This window comes from Cimex lectularius, unplaced genomic scaffold (assembly GCF_000648675.2).
Source record: "Cimex lectularius strain Harlan isolate CLEC.00 unplaced genomic scaffold, Clec_2.1 scaffold13, whole genome shotgun sequence".
In the NCBI taxonomy this organism is placed as follows: Eukaryota; Metazoa; Arthropoda; class Insecta; order Hemiptera; family Cimicidae; genus Cimex; species Cimex lectularius.
The window spans coordinates 1290833-1308811 of record NW_019392649.1 but is presented as its reverse complement, the minus strand read 5'-3'; the positions used below and the strand labels follow the sequence as shown (position 1 = coordinate 1308811).

Below are 17979 nucleotides of genomic sequence, written 5' to 3'. Positions count from 1 at the left end.
GTTTGAAAATGGTCTCTACCCAAATTTTAGTACCCTAAAATCTTGTGATTTTGTTATTTCCAATCATTTCATCTTCACCATTTTGGTCTGTAAGACAGGTAGTTTAACAGCAATAATAGGTCATCCAAAATGATTAGAAATGACCAAGGTACAATCTATACATGAAATCTATCATAATTGACGATTGAGTTCTTTATATTGGATATCACACCTACATTCTACGCATCATAAACTTCTTTTTATATACCATTTAATGAATAATATTGATACAGCTTGAATAACGAGCAAGAAGCCTTGATTTTGAGCAGAAGTAAAAAAAGCGATTTGCCTGATATGTTTGATATTTATGTATTTTATACTCTTCAATCACACTGATCCATCCTATTCTCGCTGTGCCAATGATGGATAATGGCAAAAGGCCAAAATATGCCTACATAACAAGAAAGCGAAGATAGGTAGACCAAAATGTTTGGAAACAACAGGTTCATGAAAAGAGAAAATTTATACGATTTTGATTTTTTTACAATGCCTTAGGATGCTTCTATGTGCACAGATAAGATGGGAAGACTTTTATGTTGTACATCATGAAATGGGTCATATTGAGTATTTCATGTCGTACAAAGATCTCCCCACTATATTCAGGGTAAGTTATTATTAATTGCAAAAAAAAGAAATTTTTTTTTAAATAAATCGTAATATTAATTTGTTTTAATTATAAGGATGGAGCAAATTCAGCTATGCAAGAGGCAATAGGTGACACAGTAATGCTTGCTGTCGAATCACCTACAAACTTAGTCCGCATGGGAATTATTCCAAATTTAACTGAAGGTAAAATTTTTTTGCCTTGGTGAAATCGTCTACTATCATCAATCAACTTTATTTTAGAAATCAAACTTTCACTAATGCTTAAGCAAGCACTGAAGAACATCCCTAAGATAGCGTTTGGTCTCGTGGTTGACAAGTGGAGGTGGAATGTCATGATGAACAAGATCCCGTCTCACAAATACAATCAGATGTGGTGGCACTACCGCTGGCAATATGAAGGAATTCAGGCACCGATCCCGAGGGGCAAATACAATTTTGATCCGGCTGCTAAGTACCACATTGCCGACAACACTCCTTTCATAAGGTAAAAGATTCACAACAAATTTTAAATCTTTTTAAAAAGACAGTTCCAACTCATAGTAAATTGTTTTCAACGATCTGGATTTCAAGCTTACAGCTCATCATCAGGTTGAAGTAGACGGTGGGTTGACTTTTACAATTCATGTCGAGAGATGTGGTTGTAGAACTCCTTCAACCTGATGATGAGCTATAAGCTTGAAATCCGTATCATTGAAAACAACTTACTATGAGTAGGAGCTGTCTTTTTAAAAAGATTGAACAACACACTCATTTCTAGAAATTTTAAAATCTTTCATGACTTCTTAAATTTCAATATGTAAAATTTGAAGGTCTGTGGGTGAGAAACTTGCGCCTATCTCGCTGCTTTGATCTGTTAGACACATTTTGACATTTTTCTATCTTCAGTGGTGAGTTTTTGTCTGTGGTCATCCTGCTTATTCACCCTTTAATTGAAAGCACTATCGTCACCAATAATCGCAAAGATAAGCTGACCAAGATGATTGGAAAATGAAACTTGTTTTTTGAACAATTGAAAGTTTACTAAAGGCTATTTCCGTCCTTGGTCAAAGTTTATAGTCAGTGGTGGGTACAGTGAAGATAGGTAAACCAGGATGATCAATAATGACCAGACTACAATTGTTATCTGTTAAAAACAAGATTCGTCTAAATGAAGTAACACACAAGCCTACCACCAAACAGTCGCTAATTAGATCAGAATGATTTTTAATAACCAAACCACATATTATCTCATTATTAATTACTGATATTTCTTTTTGAACAACCCGTTAAACTAGTGACTCAACTAAGTAAAATGTCTACCTATGAAGAATAACTATTGGAAACAACCAATTACTTTTTATCACTAGTGCTTTTAGTCAATCATAAAACTTTATCAGTAATTATCGTCTATTTATTGATTTTAAATCATTATTTACTAGAAATTCAACAAAAACCTTATTGTTTTATAATAAATGCTCTTACCTTTTGTTTGAGCAAGTTGCTTTTACAGCAGAGGGATTTACTGGTTATTCTAACCCGATCAGTCAAGGTTAAGGGTTAAACATAACTAATTATTTTATGTATTAACAATCTACATTTTGGTGATGAGATATTTGTTTTTTTAACTTAAGTGATCAGAATAAATAGACTACTGAATGTCCTCTATTTTTTCAATATTATATATTTTAAAAAATTGACCTCGTAGATTGTTAAAAATAATTTAAAAAGTCAGTCTCCTCACATAACATGTTAGGTGAAATCATTATTTCTGCAAATTCAGGAATACATTTAAACAGATGATGAATCATTTAAACTATCAATTGACTGAAGAAGATTTATGATAATGGTAAGTTTATGAAAACTTACTTTAAATTTACTTTATATTTATTTAAACTGTCAAATAAGGTCAATAAATTTTTGACTATTGCTTTTTTTCGAACTACTCTGCCATAAAGAAATAATTTAAATGTCATATGTTTCAGATATTTCCTTAGTGAATTTCTTCAGTTCCAGATATTTGATGTTTTGTGCGAAGGTCAGAACCGCCGTCTATACCTGTGTGACATATACGGCAATAAACAAGCTGGAAAAAAACTAAGGTAGATGGCTGGCATGTTGATAAACACGAGAAACTGATCGATACTGGTCACCTACTGGGCGTTTGTAAAAATGAGAATATACCCAGTGAAGTGATCACTTTCGATCAGTTCAACATTTATAGACAATATAAAAAAATAAAAAAAATACTGGATATGAGATATTTTGTAAGATCTGTTCATGATGGAAAAGAGGTCAAAATGAAAACCATAGAGGAAAAAAATTCATAAAAAGATTTATTTTCAGTTGTCGTTACATTGTATGCACATTTTTTTTACAGTTTAAACACAAACGTCAATTCTCTTTCCTGTGAAAGTTTGAAAATATTATTGTACAAAAATATTAAATTATTCAACAAAAAAATTTACCAATAAGCGGTAAGATTCAACTTTATAATACACTTTGCAGGTACGATATGTGAGCAAAAATAATTATACTTACATCTATAATTAAAGTTTTAAAAAAAAACCTAAATATAAGTTTCAGCAACTTGTCAACAGCCTGAAAAGTTATATGTTGAACGCAAATAATAAAGAAAAATTCTATAAATGAAAAAACTGTACAATATAAACATGCAAAAACTCTACAAAATTTTACATATTCAGTCAAGATAAACTTCCAAATAAGTTCTTTTTTTACAGGAAATTAATGGGACAAGGATCAAAACAACCCTGGGACGTAACATTCGAGGATTTTTCTAAAGGAAAGTTCAAGACCTACTCAGCTGCACCTCTTCTTGACTATTTCGACCCTTTGATCAAGTGGCTGCAAAAAGAAGTCATGAAGCATAAAATTCCTTTAGGCTGGTGAATGTGAAAAACACTTTCCTGATCCTAGCTAAATTAAATGCATTACATATCTGCAGCATTTGTTTTTCTGTTCATTTACATCACTTGCATGTTGTTAATGAGTTTAGTTTTTAGCTGGGATTGAATGTTTTATTTGTTTGTTAAATCAGGAAAATGTTTTGTTTTCAATAAAGACATAAATTAATTTTCGTCTTCTTCTTTTCCAAGTCCTTCATTCGTAAATAGGTCAAACTCTTTTCTACTGAATAGTGCATTTTTAACATCATTTTCTATTATTTCTTTAGGGGCTCTGAAAAAAAAAAAAAAAAAAAATCAGTAAATAAACAGTGAATTACAATAAACACCTACTCGTTGTTGTGTCTTATCATGCCAGCAGCATATGATCTCCTGATCAGATCCTCAGCGATGGAATTGAAAGCTGACACTAGGACAGCAAGTGCTGCTGGATAAGCGACGCCTTCCGTTATCAACTCCTCTTTTGAAACACTCTTCGAGACATAGTGCGTGCAAGAGCCTGCGATAAATTCTCCGAGGCCTTTCAAATTATTGTCAAGTGGCAGGTGAATTATATTTTCATTATCAGACAAATTTTTGGTATGTTCTACAATTACGATGTGCGATAAATACAAGTTACGAGTTATGTCGGGAAATTTCATTTACCAACCTCTTGAGATAGGATTATCATTAATTATGTCGATATTTTCACATTTGTCGAATGTAGATATGTCAGTCTTCCCTTTCAAGATTGGAGGAGGCGAAAAATTCAAACTTATTGGCTCTTGAACAGCCGTAGTCTCATCTGCTAAATTTACGATGTATTAGTAAATTTAAAAGCTCCTAATCAAGTGCTAAGCATAATTAAATATATCATTGGGCGAAGGCATCCTATTCGTATTTGACCACACAGTCCTGGGTTCAAATCCTGGCAGGCCTCAGAGCCTATGACTTTTTAATTGTTAAATATTTTCTCAATTTGCATAATGATTCTAATTAAATATGTATTTAAAGCTTTGAAAGAACTGCAATAATACAATACGATAATATTGAAACAAAATATTAATTAATGACATGCCTTCACTAATAACATAAACTTGGGTTGTACATGTAAAAGAAAAGAAGGTAAGATACATATTGATACATTCAGTAAAAAAATGAAAGGTCTCTGAACCTACCAATTTTCCCAAAAATATGAGCTACAAATTGCCTATCATATGTCATAGGAACATTATTTTCATAAATTCTATTACTTGTACTGTAGGTTGTTGAAAAATATACTATGACATAAAATTTTTTAATTAACCTTTTCGACATCATGAAATGAGTTCTCTTCAGTTACATTGTATATCCCATAAAAATCTTTGTTTAGATTGTTTTGTAGTATTAAAATATATTATATCAGTAAAATTTACTGTACGTGCCAGTGGCTATCCCAACAATTTTATTCATTTATCTCTCTTAAGGTATCAATCTTACTAACTTTTTCTAACCAGTTTAAACTGCTCATTTTTTTCTTTTAAAAAACATTTCACATTATAAAATTTATATCTGCGGGGCGTCGGTAGCCACAAGGGGCATTGACAAAAAAAATAAATAAATAAAAAATAATTTAAAAAAAAAAAAAAAACACTGGCACCTCGAGTAGTTGAAACTTGCAGCTGAAATACCCTTGTTAAGAAAATGAAATAAATAAATAAAAAATTATTACTATACCATATTTGTTACTATTTATGTCTTGTGAAAGACCTGGTCAATATTATTCTTTTTTAATTCTATTATGATGTTGTTATAACCTATTTTTTAACAATTGAACTGTTTTTCCAACATATGTCTTTTTACAGTTACAAATGAGCAAATATGCAACATTAGAATTACACATTTTATCTTTAATTTTACATAAAGGTGGTAGGCATTTCCATTTTTTATTTTTCATACACTGATATATCATTAAATTATTATCTATTGCTTTTCATCTTGTAAAGGATTTAATATTTTTTCTGTTACACCTTGTACATAAATCATAACAGCATATTTTTGTGTTCATAATTTTTCTTTAAGTTACTATATTAATTTAAGTTTTGTTTTGCAATTATTATTTTTTGTAGTCTTTTGGGATAATTATTTGCCGTAAAGGTTTTTATTAGATTGTTTATATTATCATCATGAAATCTAGCATTACTAATTTTTACAATTTTGTTTAAGAAACTATATAGTTCATTGATTTTTTTTTTATTGAATGTGGTGAATAAAAAATTGATATTCTATTATTGTATTCGGTTTTTATACTAATCTAACATTGTTTAAATTGTACAAATACATTTAGGTAAAAAATGAATTTATACAATGCTAGAAATTTTAGTTTTAATAATAAATAAACAATTTATACAATGCTAAAAAAACTTTTAGATTAAAAAAATGAATTTATACGATGCTAGAAAATTTTAGATTAAAAAAAATGAATTTATACAATGCTAAAAAAATTTAGATTAAAAAAATAAATTTATACGATGCTAGAAAATTCATTTTTTAGCATTATATAAATTCTTTTTTTTTTATCTAAATTTTTTTAGCATTGTATAAATTCATTTTTTTTAATCTAAAATTTTCTAGCATTGTATAAATTCATTTTTTTAATCTAAAATTCTAGCATTGTATAAATTCATTTTTTTACCTAAAATTTCTAGCATCGTATAAATTCATTTTTTAATCTAAAATTTCTAGCATTGTATAAAATCATTTTTTTACCTAAAATTTCTAGCATAGTATAAATTCATTTTTAATCTAAAATTTCTAGCATTGTATAAAATCATTTTTTTACCTAAAATTTCTAGCATTGTATAAATTCATTTTTTTACCTAAAATTTCTACCATTGTATAAATTCATTTTTTTTTATCTAAAATTTGCTAGCATTGTATAAATTCATTTTTTTTATCTAAAATTTGCTAGCATTGTATAAATTCTTTTTTTTAATCTAAAATTTGCTAGCATTGTTTAAATCCATTTTTTTACCTAAAATTTCTAGCATTGTATAAATTCATTTGTTTACCTAAAATTTCTAGCATTGTATAAATTCATTTTTTCACATCCTATATGTATTTGCAAAATTTAAACAATGTTTACAAATCCCAGGCCCTGAAGATGATCTCAATAAAGATCGAAACGTTGGCACGATAAAGAAAACGTTTTTAAAAACCTAGTCACACCAGACCGCACCTCATGATCTCCAAATAATCATTGACTAACAGTCATTAAACACCACACACTATTATCTAGCCTAATTGAATTAGATAAATCAGTCATACAAATAAATTCATTAATGTATTGTTAATTAATTCATAATAATAAAAATTGAAGCTAATACTGGTGATAAACATCCACCTATTGGAAGTCCTAATGTTTGTTTGTATATTTAACAAATACAAAATATAAATTTTCTGCGCATAATTTTAAGATTTCTAGAAATTTTTCTTTATTTATATTAGTGTTTTCTTTCATTATATCCCATTTTTTCATAATCATATTTATCATTTCTGTTATAGGTATTGATGAAAAGCATCAAACAAGATAATTTAAAAATTGACAATAGATCCATTCCTATCTGATGTTTCCTGTGCTCTAAGCTTTCCTCATTCAAGAAAATGGCTATATCTCCAGAGGCTTCTGGGAGACTCCATACACTCCCATTTTAGAATGGTTTAGGCAGGAGAAGGATGTTGCAATCTGGTTGATTGAAAATACATTCTCTGATGCACAATCAGACAGAGGAGAAATGTTTTTCTTATCAGGGGTTTGAGGTGATGAGGATGCTAAAGAACATACATGCTAAAGCTGAAGCATACTTAGAGATACCCCCAAAAGAGAATAATCTATATATCGATATGAATATCATTCCCATTTTTCATACATGAAAGAATTTTTAAATTAATATTTATTTATTTTTAATAGGAGCTTCAACTAGCAGAATTATAAGATAGGCAAGTGCTAGTAAACTTGAAACAAACATGCAATGCAAAGGAACCAAAACCTACCAGAACTCACATCCTTTGGGGTGAATCCCATCAATCTGCACCAGTCCAAGACCTGGACTGTCGACCAAGGCTGACAACTTGGACAAGCCTTTTTGAGCAATCTAGAAATGATTTTCGCTCTCATCCACTGAGTAAAAAAAAAAGAAAATAAATAGAAATTAGCCTGTTTGACTATTTTAAAACCAAATTCTCCTGTTATGGATTAATAATTAAATGGTCATTTTATATAATGGAAAATTGAAAATAAATAAATAAAAACTGACTCCTATCCAAGAGATTTTCATTAAAAACACTTACTTCTGCTGCACGCTGTTTCCCTAAAGGCCAACTCAAGAAAGCTGCTCTGCTTGGAGCGCAATAAGGATGGACAGTCCTAAAACCCTCTTTGGCCGCTCTCGCATCGAACAATGGGTATTTCTTTACCAGCCAATTAATGGAAAATTCTATATTTTCAGACAATTGTGGTGGCACATCACTAGAATGAAACGGCCATTTTAAAATTCACATAACGAACAAGTATGAATTTAGTGTTAGAAGTTTAAAACACAAAATATTGGTTTAACCTTCGAGCGGTCGTGCTGGTTTTTTTTTTTTAAACAACCCTCACCAAAACTGGCTGATGCACGTCTACAGTTAGAGAGGGCTAAACTCAGAGGAATGAGAGAAAAAATTACTGGTCACTGGCATTGAGAAAGTATCTACATAAAATGGGCACATTGAATAATGATCCCATTTGTAGGTTATGCAATGTGGATGAAGAAGCAGCTTTCATCATACATCTTCGTATTCAAAGCAACCGCTCAACACCCTGGGATACAAAGAAAACACAGGTAATGGAATTGTAGCGATGACAGTAGCTAGTACTTCTGCGAATCAGACTACAATAGAAGAGCAAACTCCATTCAGACTCATAAATGTGATGTGGATAATACCATGTGGGGTTCCAGCAGAACCTTAACTACGTTTTTGTGAAAATATTTTATATCAACTTTGAAAATACACACTGAATTCATTTTCATAATGTAATAAATTTTATATAGTCTACAGATATATGTCTGGGAGCCTCATCAAAATAGAAGCAATTTTTGTGAGGTTTATACAAATAATAAAATAATAAAATAAATGGGGTCTTTTTTGGCCCATAACCATCATGTGGTATTTGGAGGGTTAAGAGAAGGATCGAGTCAATTGCACTGAACTAAGAAACTAGGAACACTTGGGAACATAAAAACCCACACTTCCTTTCTCTAAAACCAACATCATCACCACCTGCCAAATACAGTACCAAGATCTTTGCATTAATAAATTCAAAGACCTTCTACACATAGAATACGTAAATATAGATAGTTATTCATCCTTCTAATGGTCCATATCATGGTTCAAATTTACCTCTTGAGTTCTAATCTATACAGAACAACGCTTGGTGACTGATTGAAAATTACAACTAGAACCCAAGTACAGATAATTGGTATACAACCCAAAAAATAGTGTCTTTAATATTTTTTAGATAATATTTTTAAGTATAGTTTATTGTAGAATTAATAGTAAGTTTTCCTAATTTTGTGAAATTATTGCTGGTTTTTGATGTTGCTCAAATGAGTTTTGGCACTGCACCATCTTCATAGAGGAAAGAAAAAGAAAATTTTCCTCACTGGAAATGATGCAATGCCGAACAACAAAGTTCAACAACAACAAAAAACTTGCAAGCACAGGTGAACTCAGTAGGTAACCGAGTGCCGGTTCAAAATGTGTTCACTGACTCGCAGACCAACACCCAACTTCAACCATCCTATTAGTTTGATTAAAAGAAAATGATTGTCTAGCTATCCGTATGGACTGGACAGAAGGGAAATTATAAAACACTGAAATGGACTTCGGTCTAAAGTTCGAAAAAATAATGCAAGATGGTCAAAATGCATGAGAAGCTGGCAATGATCTTAGTAAAAAAATAAAACAAAACTAAACCTTCAGAAATATAAATAATGCAAAGAAAATTTTAAAAATGGGCTTTATATTCCGTACGACCACTTGTGTTTTAATGGGAGGAACAACTGCTCGAAGGTTAACAGAAGGATAGCACAACCACAGTTTGCTGGAAAAGGTTATTTTTGCACATTATGTTAGTGTAAATAGTAATTTGCTGAAATAATTAGTTAACAATAATAAAAAGGCATAACTTTGCTTATACGCTCAAAGACAAAAACCAAAAACTTGTATTTATTTGTTTATTTTCAATAATAACTAGGTGTAAAGATTAATAGTTGACTTAAAACGTAAACCAATATTAATAATTTGATGTTTACCTTTATGGTGTTACTAATCTTTTTATATTCTTTAGATTAAAAATAAAGAAAATCAGTTCAATTTTATCCTTTCCAGAGCCAACTTGTAGAGTGAGTTTATTGGTTTTTTAAATTGTTTTTATTGATGAAACAAAAAATTTGAGTTTTAAAAAAAATTTCTTAAAAGTAGTTTTTAAGTCAAGAAGATCTCGCCCGAGCAGTTGCTTTGGCCAACAGACAAAGAATCCATTACATAGCCAATTCCTGGGTGTGTCACTCTATCGTCCATGGCCCAAGTCCTGGGTGTGCCAACCACGATGGTCTACACCGGTTTAGGGCTACCGAAAGTCTCGATCGAAGATAGGGTCAGCTGCGATGTATGAAGGCTAGAGACAATTGTATTATTGCTCTAAGCGCACTAAGAAACCATCATTTAACTGTTTCCATAGTCAATTGAAATGGACTGTAATGTAAGGGTCTAAATCAGTTATCACGAGGCTTCGCGAGAATAGTCCCACATCAGGTTACTACTGCAGAGGTACCAAGAAGAAAGGTGACTATTCGCAAATCTTGCATAGAGAATGTATATTTGACTATACTAAGAAAAATTGAGAAAGTTCGTTTGGAAGCTGTGGTCCCATTTATTGGGGACAACTTCATGCTAATGCTAGACCGCATTAACCGCTCGACTTGTCACCTATTACTTGGAGGATGTAAGGGTTAGCACAATAAATTGGCCAGCACATTCTCCTGACATGAATCCCATAGAACACTTATGGGATATGATAAAGAGATAGGTTAGACAGCGCTCCTCGACTCCAAACCATTCTTGTTGAAGAATGGGATTCTGTTTCACAAGAAAAATCCGATCACTATTTACTTCATGCTTAATAATATTACAGCCCTCTGTGGGACCAGAGGAGGTAATACAGATAAAGAGCAAAATTAGATAATAAATCGTTAGTTAAATTTTTATCTGTCACTCAATGATTTTCCCATTAAAGTGAATTTTCTTTCAAACCGTTACACTTAAATAACTTATTAAAACTCATGAATTTTGATCTCGTATAATTTAGTTTACATTAAAATAAGTACTATACAATAATAATATATATAGTTTCAAATAAACAATACTAGTATCCGGTTTTTTGTCTTTGAGCATTTAAGCACTAAATTAATTTTCAAAGCTAAAATTTTTTGTCAGTTTTTATGAATAAAAAATAATATGATAAAATTAAAAATTCATGCTAATATTTTTTAAGTTTTTACTTCTGGAAAATGTGCATGAATGGACTGAAATTTATAAAAGCCTACCACCTTAATTCTAAACCACATAAATTTAGAATTAACCACCCTTTTAATAATGTAACAAATTAAAAAAGATAAAATATTTAATAATTCAACAATTTTGTAGTTGACCAAACCAAAGTTAGTTTGAGTTTATACATATTTTCTTTTCTAAACAAGACAAACGATACAAATCGTGACACAGTGATGTAAAAAAGATATTTATATACTTTAAACACTTACCTGCAGTTAGTTTTGTCGTCTAAAACAGGACTATTTTGTGTTTTCTCAACTTTTTTAAGAAGGCTCACTCCTGGTAATACTTTCCGCTGGACAACTAGTGTTTGCTTTTCGCCTAAAGTATTTGTTGTTACAAGGATTGGCTTTGACTGGTGCACCTTTGCTGCTTTTTTATTGGCCTGATTAATGTTTGCTGTTTGGTGAACATTGGATTTAGGATTTGCCGAGCTTTTTAATCCGTTGCCCTTGGGTAGTTTTAACACGGTCTCCGGGTCTAGGATGAATTTGAATAAAGGGGCGCCATTGCCCGATTTAGAAGAGGTCGAATCAAAAAACAACACTTGTTGTTTTATGCCTTCCTTGTCTGAAGAGCTCGTGCTTGAATTAGGTCGAATTATTTTAATCGGACTCCTCTTCAGATTTGGTATTATTTTTAGAGTTTTGCAGTTAGGTTTGGCGGTATAGTTCGGACTGATGATCTTTATCGGAGAACTAGTGCTAACCTTTGGACTTGATGGGTTTAACTGAACTTTTGACCAGTTCTCTACAAATTGTTGAGGCTTCACTAAACTAATTTTTATCGGTTTGAAACAGTTTGATGATACAGTAGATAGTTTTTTTTCAACATTTGTTTCTACCAGTTTTACAGGAGAGACAGTACTATTTACACTATTATCACAGTTGTTTTCATCAATTGTTTCCTCTTTTATATCTAAAATTTCATCATCGTATATGATTTCTTCTACAACTTCACCTGGTTCGCTATAAATAATTTCTTCTTTGATTTTAGTGTCTGATTCTATGACCTTCTGGGTGAAATTGTCTGAATAGGGAACATCTTCTGATTCTATGATGACTTCTTGTGATATTGCCTGATTGAAATCTTCTGGAAAATCAACCACCTCGGGCAGCAATTCTTTTTTAGAAGGTTCTGACTGATTTTCGTTTACAGTAGCCACTTCCCCATTCTGATGTACGCCGTTTTCAGAAGTTTCTATGCATGTCCAAGGTGGTTCATGTACGATTTCTGGAAATTGTTCAGTTTTGATCTCTTCCGTGGCAATCATATCAGGATATGGGCTAAGCGGTTTTATATCGATGTCTTCAATTGGAACGTCGTCACACTCAGTCTTAATATCGATGTCGTCTATAAATGAGTTCTTCGGAACTTCCTCGGGCCCTCCGAAAATTTCAGAAAGAATATCTGTTGAAATGTCATTCGTAAAAGGAAGTGCGCTGACACTTGGAGTTATAGGACTGTTCACATCTTTCAAAGGGGAATTTGTGCTTTTAGTCGAAAGATCAGTTTTTGTATGTACCCAAGTATCAACAATTGTCTCGCCACCTGAAAAAATGCACCACTTTAAAAATACTTCTATTTCAAAGAGTTTGTTTATGTTAACAAATTTGTATGATTCATGTTTAAAGCTACTCAAAATTCTTTTGTAATAATATGTAAATACCAAAGGTATCTAATCCACTATGAGACCTATCCAGCTTGATGTGATGAACAACGTCCAACGATTTGTCCAACTCATTTGCAAAATAAAGTCGAACCCTCAACGGGAATTCTCCCCAGCCTCTTCTGGTCAGTTTGAAAGGTGGGTTGCTTAAACAGACAAAATCTTCAATTTATCCCTCGCATAACAACTTGTGATATTAAATAAATCAAACCGACATACTCTATTCTGATGACATCATTAGGTTTGTAACTCGGATGCAAGAAGAACACTACACTGGAAAAAACGCTTCCGATCTCGACATTGTCTCCATTTTCTTTTTTGCATTTCATGTACACTGTCCATTTGTGTGTTATTTCAGAGTCTTCTTGATCGAGAATCCATTTTGAAATGTTGCCAATAAGTAGTCTATAAGAAAATTACAAATTTCAGACACAAGTTTAAAAAAAATGTTTACAAAAATCTCAACTATACCTGTATTTTTCCTTCCTTTCATTTCCTCTCGGTTCAAACAACTGGATAATGTCTTTTTCTTCATAATTCGGTGGGATGTATCTCGGCTGCTTCTGGTTTGTAGTGGCCGAGTCATCATCTGCCTCTTTCTTTGTCACTAGCTCATTTGTGTTCTCAGTGGCCACTTCTAGAGGATTATCATCGTCACTGGGAATCTCCGTCTTAATCGGAAGGTGCTTTCCTCGAAAAGTGTCCTTCACCGCAGGGTGCGGAGGAGGCTGCAAAACACCCTAGGCGCAGAAATTGTATAAGCATATCATTTTTTTGTATATATTAAGAATGTTACAATAGGTCACAGCAAATATAATAATCGACTTAATATAATAATAAAATAATAATGAAGCGTATTACACATTATACAAGTGATAACCCATTAGATATTTATATGGAGGCTGGAACAGAAACCTCTTTAGGGAACATGGAATTTTCCTTGAATAATAAGACTGAAAATCTGTTCGACTAATAGATTTAAAAAAATTTTTGAAACTCAAGGGACCACAAAAATAATTTGAATTATCAAAATGTTCAAATTATCAAGAGGAAAGAAAAAAAATTTTAAGAGTTGATAAGCATTTGTACAAGTTATTACGCAAATTGTACATATATCAAACATAGTAAAAATAATGAAAAAGTGGAATTAGATCAACTTAAAATTGAACATTGTTATGCATTATTTAAAAAAATCATGAAATGGTTTTTGTTTTAACCGGCCTGGCATCCTTTGTTTAAATGATTTTCCAAAGTGACTAGTGCTGAGAACACACTGACAAAACACTGACTGTCGAACATAACAAACTAGAGCAAATGCGAAGAAATTTTAGACTGTAAGTTAGTAAACAATACATGGAAATTTAGAGAAGAATATTGTTATAAAGAAAAAGTGGAAATTTTAAATATAGGAAGTAGTTCCATTTTGATTAATTGCATGTTTTTTCTCCCCCTGCTACGAAAAATATTTCATCTTATTTTATATATTACCAACTCCATGGTTCCTATTTTCTCTATTGATAGGTTGAAAAAATCCAAGATCTCCGTGGTTGAAAACATTTATTCAATTTAGTAAATTACATGGACTTTCGGGCTCATGGCCCATCATCAGCAACTAAACATAGAGGAATCTCATGGTATAATTCTCTTAGTAATTTCCAATTTTTTAAATAAAAATGTCCAGGTATAAATACTTTTATTTAAAATATTGGAAATTACTGATCAGTGGGCCTTCAGATTGAGAATTATACCATGAGATTTCTCTATGTTTAGTTGCTGATGATGGGCCAGGAGCCCGAACGTCCATGTAATTTACTAAATTGAATAAATGTTTTCAACCACGGAGATCTTGGAATTTTTCAACCTATAAATAAGAGTAAATATTTTGTATTATTATTGTGTATCAAAATGCAATTTTTTCCATTTACTGCAGTGATCTGCTAAGGAGTTCATATCATCAAGAAATTCAAATTAACAAGTGTATCAGGATTTGATAAGATCTATGTAAAATGGGATATGGAAGTTGTAGATCATTTGATATCCTAGACTTATTGACTCTCAAGAAGAGCCGAGTAATTAAAATGATGAAGCTTAGTCATTGGAAATGACCAAACTTCAAGTTTATCACCTCTCAAACTTCAAGAGAGATAAAAAAAACTAATAAAATTGTCATTGACCAGAATAAAACTCATTTAACTTACTAACTTCACTAATACAAACCCACCCGCAATGATGGTAAAAAGTCCAAATCTGATCTGACAAGTCAAACCATTAATGATATGCAGATTTTTTTTTTTTAATGGCTTTACGTACTATACATATTAGCCAATCCCAGACAATATGTTATGCTTATTCGTTTTGGGGGGAAGGTTATCGTGAAAAAAGGGCAAGAGGCGACGGCGGGAATTGAACCCACGTCCGTGGGGTCTACTAGCCGAGAGTCTTTCACGCTAACCACTTGGCTATCGCAGCCCCCTAATATATGCAGATTAAAAAATTGGAAATGACAAAGATACATGTTTATCAACCCACAAACCTAAAGAATGTAAAGTTTGCTAAATAAAATTGTTATTATGATCAAAATCTTTTAACTGAGACCAAAGTCTATTATTATATTAAGATAATTTTACTTGAGGTCAGCACAGTGATAAACCAGTAGCTTTGTCATTGCTTATCATCTTCCTGGTCAGCCTATCATCATTGGTTTGGTCAGTAAGACATATTTTTGACAGCTAACCATCTTCAATAATAAGTCAGAGTATATGCAGGGTGAGCACTACACAAACCCACCACTAATGATAGTCAAAAGGTCAAAAATGGATTTGACAAACAAAAGCTGTAATGTTAGGCGGATTAATATAATGGAAAATGACCAAGCTACATGTTTATTACTCCACATACTCATGAAGAAATTTAACAGTTTCTAAATTGAACTGTATTAATTACCAAAATCATTTAATTAATACTAAAATCGATACACTAAGATGACTACTTGAGTCTGCAGGGTGATGAAAATATAAGCTGTTTTTGATTTTTCTTGCCAGCTTGTTGTAACTGTTGTCAGTCATATGAAGTTTTAGGGTCAGTCAAGCAGGATGAGGATAAACCCAACTAATAATCTCTCCACTTCTGGCCTGTCTATGCCCGCTGGTTTGGTCAGCAACCATGTTCAGCATACCATCTTCAATGGTCGGTCAGGGTTATAAGCAGGTTGAGCACTTATACAAAACAAAGGCCAAAACAGATCTGGCAGACAAGCAGTATGATAAGCAGATTTAAACAGCTGGAAATGACCAAGCTACATGTTTATTACCTCTCAGACCTCAATTTAGAAAGCGTTGCTAAATTAAACTTGTCTTAATGATCAAAACTTTTAATTATGACAAAAACTTGACCCAACAAGATTACTACTTGAAGGCTGTAGGGTGATGAGCCTGTAGCTTGGTTGTTTCCGATATTTCTGGCTACGTATGCTTCCAGTTTTGGTATGTTGGGCACACTTACTGGTTGGTAAGGGTTATAAGCCATGAGAGAACCAACACAAGCCAACCACTATTGATAACAAAAAGCCAAAAGAGGTCTGATAGATCAAAATTGTTGGAAACTACTACATTTTTATCCTCACACGGGGCTCAAGAAAATCAGTTTAACATGTGGGCCTGTCTGGCATGTATCAACCTTATGCAGAATTGACTTAATATTATAAAATAACAACAGCCAAGTCAAAAGACTGACAACGCCAGAAAAGACAACTGCAGTCAATGGTGTAAACTGTTGTAATTTGTTTTTCTTTTTCTTAAACAGGAGGTGGCTTTAGGTGCATTTGATGAGAAAACGTTCGCATATCGTAGTTCCTACTAATCCATATATGTTTAGCGGTCACAATTGACTAATTAATTATTCTTTTTATCTAAGGTCTTGGTTGAGATAAAAAATTAGTGTCAATATGTCACTGCTTTAACTATTTGAGCTATTGTAACTTCAATCCACTAGGACACAAACTCCTCATCTCAACCTACAACCTTTCGAATTTTTTCCGAAGCCGAAGATTGTGGGTTTCAATCTCACTTGTGACACTAACTTTTTCATCTCAACTAAGACCTTAGATAAAAACAATAATTAATATAGTCAATTGTGACCGCTAAACGTATATAAATTAATATAATAATGAAATAAGTAACCACTTCACTTACAGCTCAATAAATGGGAAAAAGAGGGAAAATTCAGAAGGTTGTAGATTGAGATGAGGAGTTGGTGTCCAACAGGACTGAAGTCTTGATAGCTCAAGTGGTTCGAGCAGTGGTGTATTGAGCCGAAGGTCATGGGTTCGAATCCCCCCGTCACACTAACTTTTTCATCAAGACATTAGATAAAAAAAAATAATTAATTGAAATAACTAGTTCCTACTGCTCACTAGTTGGTGATTTAAGCTCAGAAAAAAGTTTTTGTACACAAGCAGACTGGAATGTACAAAATTTAATTCAAATCTGCTCACAAAAGACCGTTCTATTTACCTTATACGACTGGCTGTAAAATTCTGTGACAACAGCCTGTCTGATTTTCTCTATGGCTTTTCTAGTTTCGAAGATCCTGTCTTCGATGCGTTCCAAGTCGAGATTCCTGATGTCTATCTCGTTCTGTATCTCCGTTTTGAGGACGTTGCACAGCCTGTTGTTCCTTTGAGGCGGGTCACGACCGCGGTGGTCCGTCTTGGCTCGCTTTGCGTTGTCGCCGTGGTCCGTCTGTGAATCTGCACGCTTAGTGTTCTGTGACATCTTGCAAAACTGCAAACACCATATCACACACCGGCCCGGCTATCTCGGCTCTACGATTGTCTGATCTGAGTCCCCAACTTTATGAAATAAAACCAGTAGAAGCTTGTTTTCATTTTAACAGAGGTGAACCTGACGAAAGGCATGTTTTATTTGAATAAATCACGACTCGGAGGCGGACTGCGACGGGAAACAGAGATGACAGCACATTTCTAAATTCGCCCGGGTCTCGATCGCCCTCTGACCGATAAAATAATATATTATTTCGACGAATAAAAGATAAATCGTCGTCAAATCCGTTAATAATAATAATTACGATCCTGGATTCTCAAGAACGGCCCTTAGGTTCCGATGAACTCATACGGAAACCGCAAAAAGGTTA

The 17979-nt window shown here is 32.6% G+C and overlaps 3 protein-coding genes across 4 annotated transcripts in view; 1 reads left to right on the top strand and 2 right to left on the bottom strand.

Moving 5' to 3' along the window:
- LOC106664470 (vacuolar protein sorting-associated protein 4-like) overlaps positions 1 to 2123 on the bottom strand; it is a 23441-nt gene extending 21318 nt beyond the window's left edge. The window contains exon 1 of the mRNA XM_014390182.2: positions 2107 to 2123. The gene's annotated coding sequence lies outside the window, so the exon portion shown is untranslated. The remainder of the gene's footprint in view (positions 1 to 2106) is intronic.
- LOC106664466 (angiotensin-converting enzyme-like) overlaps positions 1 to 3715 on the top strand; it is a 21185-nt gene extending 17470 nt beyond the window's left edge. The window contains exons 7-11 of the mRNA XM_014390166.2: positions 535 to 643; positions 720 to 828; positions 886 to 1129; positions 2607 to 2723; positions 3363 to 3715. Coding sequence (XP_014245652.1) covers positions 535 to 643; positions 720 to 828; positions 886 to 1129; positions 2607 to 2723; positions 3363 to 3531 — 748 coding nt within the window. The 3' untranslated portion in view covers positions 3532 to 3715. The remainder of the gene's footprint in view (positions 1 to 534; positions 644 to 719; positions 829 to 885; positions 1130 to 2606; positions 2724 to 3362) is intronic.
- LOC106664465 (YEATS domain-containing protein 2) lies at positions 2974 to 17979 on the bottom strand. Of its 2 annotated transcripts, none has more exons than XM_014390164.2 (10): positions 17340 to 17979; positions 13300 to 13568; positions 13048 to 13233; positions 12829 to 12974; positions 11369 to 12710; positions 7854 to 8031; positions 7557 to 7683; positions 4195 to 4332; positions 3879 to 4131; positions 2974 to 3819 (listed from the first exon to the last, which is right to left on the bottom strand). In XM_014390164.2, the coding sequence occupies exons 1-10, from the start codon at positions 17598 to 17600 to the stop codon at positions 3711 to 3713; spliced, it is 3009 nt and encodes a 1002-aa protein (XP_014245650.1). In that variant the 5' UTR covers positions 17601 to 17979; the 3' UTR covers positions 2974 to 3710. The 2 variants fall into 2 exon arrangements, with proteins under 2 accessions (XP_014245650.1, XP_014245651.1); XM_014390165.2 differs by having other exon boundaries at positions 4195 to 4329.